The following is a 2,096-nucleotide window of genomic DNA, read 5'->3' as shown; positions in this document are numbered from 1 at the left end:
CCAGTGAAATAGTGTTTCCTAATATCCAACTTAGACCTCCCCCACTGCAACTTGAGACTTTCGCTGAAAGCTGAGGAAATGAGCCACACGATGGTCTCTGTCCTCAGGACTTTGCAGCTGAGCTTTCGGGCCCACACGCTGAATGATGCACAATCTCGGCTGCCTGCCTCTCAGCCCTGCTCCAAACCCACAGATGATTTTATACGGTTTCCTTGCTTCCCTCTCTGCTCCGGCCTGGCCGGCCTGCTGCATCGTCCCTGCAGGGTCCTTGCCAGGCTGAAGCAGGTCCCGTCCCAGCCCCGGGGAAGAAGGAGCCCAGGCTGGGGAGGAGGAAGGTGGAGATGAACCAGCAAGTAGATGGGGTTGGAGAGGAGGGGAGCGAGTAACAGGGGTGGGGCTTTGGGGGAAGATGTTGAGAATGGAGTGGGGCCTTGGGGAATAGGTGGGAGAGGGAAAGGGCCTTGTGGAAAGAGGTGAGGCAGGGGACAGGGCCTTGGGGAATAGGCAGGTCTGGGTGTGGGGCCTCAGAGGTCCAGTTAAAAGCAATTAGAAAGGTGGTGATCCTACGGGAGAATGAATTGTACACAAAAAAGATTACTCAGTTTGTCACGCTGACACAGCACGGAAAGGCCAGGAAAGGGTTTAATGTCACTTTGACTGTCCAGTCAGTGATCAGGGAAGGGGTCCTAGCACCATTTCAACAGCCAGGTCTGTCCAGATCTCAGTCTCAGAGCCAGAGCACCAGGAGAAAACTTTAGGTCCCTTTATGAGTAAAGAGCCGGAGCAGCCTGTCCCGGATCTGTTTCGTCCTCACCCCATAGATGATGGGGTTTAACATGGGGGGGCTCAAGAGGTACACATTGGCAATGAGAACGTGGAAATGCAGGGGCACATTTTGGGCAAATCTGTGCATGAGGGACATGATGAGACTTGGGATGTAAAAGGCTAAAATGACAAAAAGGTGGGAGCCGCAGGTCCCCAAAGTCTTGACCCGCGTATCTTTTGTGGGGAGGCTGAAGATGACCCTGAGGATCTGGGTGTAAGACACGGCAATAAAAATCCCATCCAGACCCATCACAAACAATAACACAGAGAGGCCGTAGTAACTACTAACACGGGTGTCGGCACAGGCCAGGCTCACCACAGCTATGTGTGCGCAGTACGGCTGGGGGATGATGTTGGTTCTGCAATATGGCCACAGCCTCGCTAGGATGGGAAAGGGCAGTATGACTATGATGCCACGGAGCAGCACGGCCAGGCCAATTTTGGCCACCAGGGTGTTTGTCAGGGTGGTGGAATGTCTCAGGGGATGGCAGATGGCCACGTAGCGATCCAGAGCCATGGCTACGAGAATCCCAGACTCCAACACAGATGAGATGAGAATGAAATACATCTGGGTGAGGCAGGCACTGAAATCGATCTCCCTGGAATTGAACCAGAAGATGCTCAGCATTTTAGGCAGGGTGGATGTGGACAGGACCAGGTCGGTGACAGCCAGTATGCAGAGGAAATAGTACATGGGCCCATGGAGGCTTGGTTCCACCTTCACAATGAACAGGATGGTGAAGTTCCCCAAGACAGCTATGACGTACATGGTGCAGAAGGGGATGGAGATCCAGACATGGGCCGCCTCCAGGCCAGGAATGCCCAGAAGGATGAAGGTGGAGGGATTGGTGAAGTGGGTTGTGTTGTAATCTGACATGGAGTAGGGGAGAAGGTGTCCAACTCTGAGGCAGAACGGTGTCTCTTGCATGTAGCATATGTTCCCCTGAGTTCCTGTATGTGCCCAGGGTCTAGGGTGATGGTCGCAGTACATATACCTGGATGAAGAGACAATGTGAATATGAGACACTACATGCACTGCTGGAGGCTGTTCTCATAGGGGATGCAAATTGTTCGCTCTTTGTGCACTGAAAAATGACATTTTCATTATTCAGAGAAATGAATTATGAAGAACTTACCCTACTAATGCCAATTCCATATTTTATGGTGCTCCCTGCTCAATAATTCCTACACTCCATGGTGTGGGAAATCTTACTAAGCACCAGAAGGAAATACAAGTGTGGATACTGGTTATCCATCAGTGTTCCTTAGGC

The 2,096-nt window shown here is 51.8% G+C and overlaps 1 protein-coding gene across 1 annotated transcript; it reads right to left on the bottom strand.

Moving 5' to 3' along the window:
* Positions 1–754: 754 nt before the first annotated feature.
* LOC102944112 (olfactory receptor 52M1) lies at positions 755–1,717 on the bottom strand. The gene has a single exon (XM_007069921.3). It carries the CDS (start codon positions 1,700–1,702, stop codon positions 755–757), a length of 948 nt encoding a protein of 315 aa, XP_007069983.2. The 5' UTR covers positions 1,703–1,717.
* Positions 1,718–2,096: the final 379 nt, after the last annotated feature.

Source organism: Chelonia mydas, chromosome 1 (assembly GCF_015237465.2).
Source record: "Chelonia mydas isolate rCheMyd1 chromosome 1, rCheMyd1.pri.v2, whole genome shotgun sequence".
NCBI classification, from domain to species: domain Eukaryota; kingdom Metazoa; phylum Chordata; order Testudines; family Cheloniidae; genus Chelonia; species Chelonia mydas.
Note: the sequence above shows the minus strand (reverse complement) of the source record. Positions and strands in the feature narration are given on the sequence as shown.

Excerpts from the sequence above, each read along its gene's own strand:
- LOC102944112 (XM_007069921.3), bottom strand. The coding sequence starts at position 1,702 with ATGTCAGATTACAACACAACCCACTTCACCAATCCCTCCACCTTCATC.